The 675-nt window shown below is 44.0% G+C and overlaps 1 protein-coding gene across 1 annotated transcript in view; it reads left to right on the forward strand.

The window, feature by feature from the left end:
• EMH_0010670 (uncharacterized protein) overlaps positions 1–675 on the forward strand; it is a gene marked incomplete at both ends in the record, with an annotated part of 2,033 nt that overhangs the window by 664 nt on the left and 694 nt on the right. The window contains one exon of the mRNA XM_013499022.1: positions 258–415. Within this exon, the coding sequence (XP_013354476.1) occupies positions 258–415 (158 nt within the window). The remainder of the gene's footprint in view (positions 1–257; positions 416–675) is intronic.

A 675-nucleotide genomic window follows, 5' to 3' on the forward strand; every position in this document is an offset into this window, starting at 1 on the left:
AGTTGCTGGGCTTTCTTTATATTACTGCTAAAGAAGAAATCTAGGGTTTAGGGTTTAGGGTTTAGGGTTTAGGGTTTAGGGTTTTCAGTTGTGGACAAAGGAGTTTCATGGGTATCTGTAGGGTTTAGGGTTTAGGGTTTAGTGTGTATGTTGTTGTATTGTATTATTCGTTCCCATTTCTGCTCTAGTCTTCAGGGTTTAGGGTTTAGGGTTTAGGGTTTAGGGTTTAGGGTTTAGGGTTTAGGGTTTGTGTGTAGGCTCTGCGTTACGCCCCCAAGAAAACCCACCCCTCTCTGCTCTCTCTCGCCGGGTTGCTGCTGCTAGCAGCAAAAAAAAAAAATAAAATAAAACTGCTGCTGCAGCAGCTCGACGAGGAGCTGCTGCACGAAAACCCCACGCTACAGGACCTACACGCGTAAACCCTAAACCCTAAACCCTAAACCCTAATTGAAACCCTAAACCCTTGTATGGCTGAAACATTGAGCCGTATATGCTCGTGTAGAGTGTAAACCCTGAACCCTTATCTAAACCCTAAACCCTTATCTAAACCCTAAACCCTAAACCCTTTTTTGAAGTGTATCTGTTGCGGTGTTTATCTTAACGATGGTTTAGGGTTTAGGGTTTAGGGTTTAGGGTTTAGGGTTTGTGCTGCAGGCTGTACAACTCCCTCTTTTT

Source organism: Eimeria mitis, genomic scaffold (genome assembly GCF_000499745.2).
Source record: "Eimeria mitis Houghton genomic scaffold, Emh_scaff392, whole genome shotgun sequence".
NCBI classification, from domain to species: domain Eukaryota; phylum Apicomplexa; class Conoidasida; order Eucoccidiorida; family Eimeriidae; genus Eimeria; species Eimeria mitis.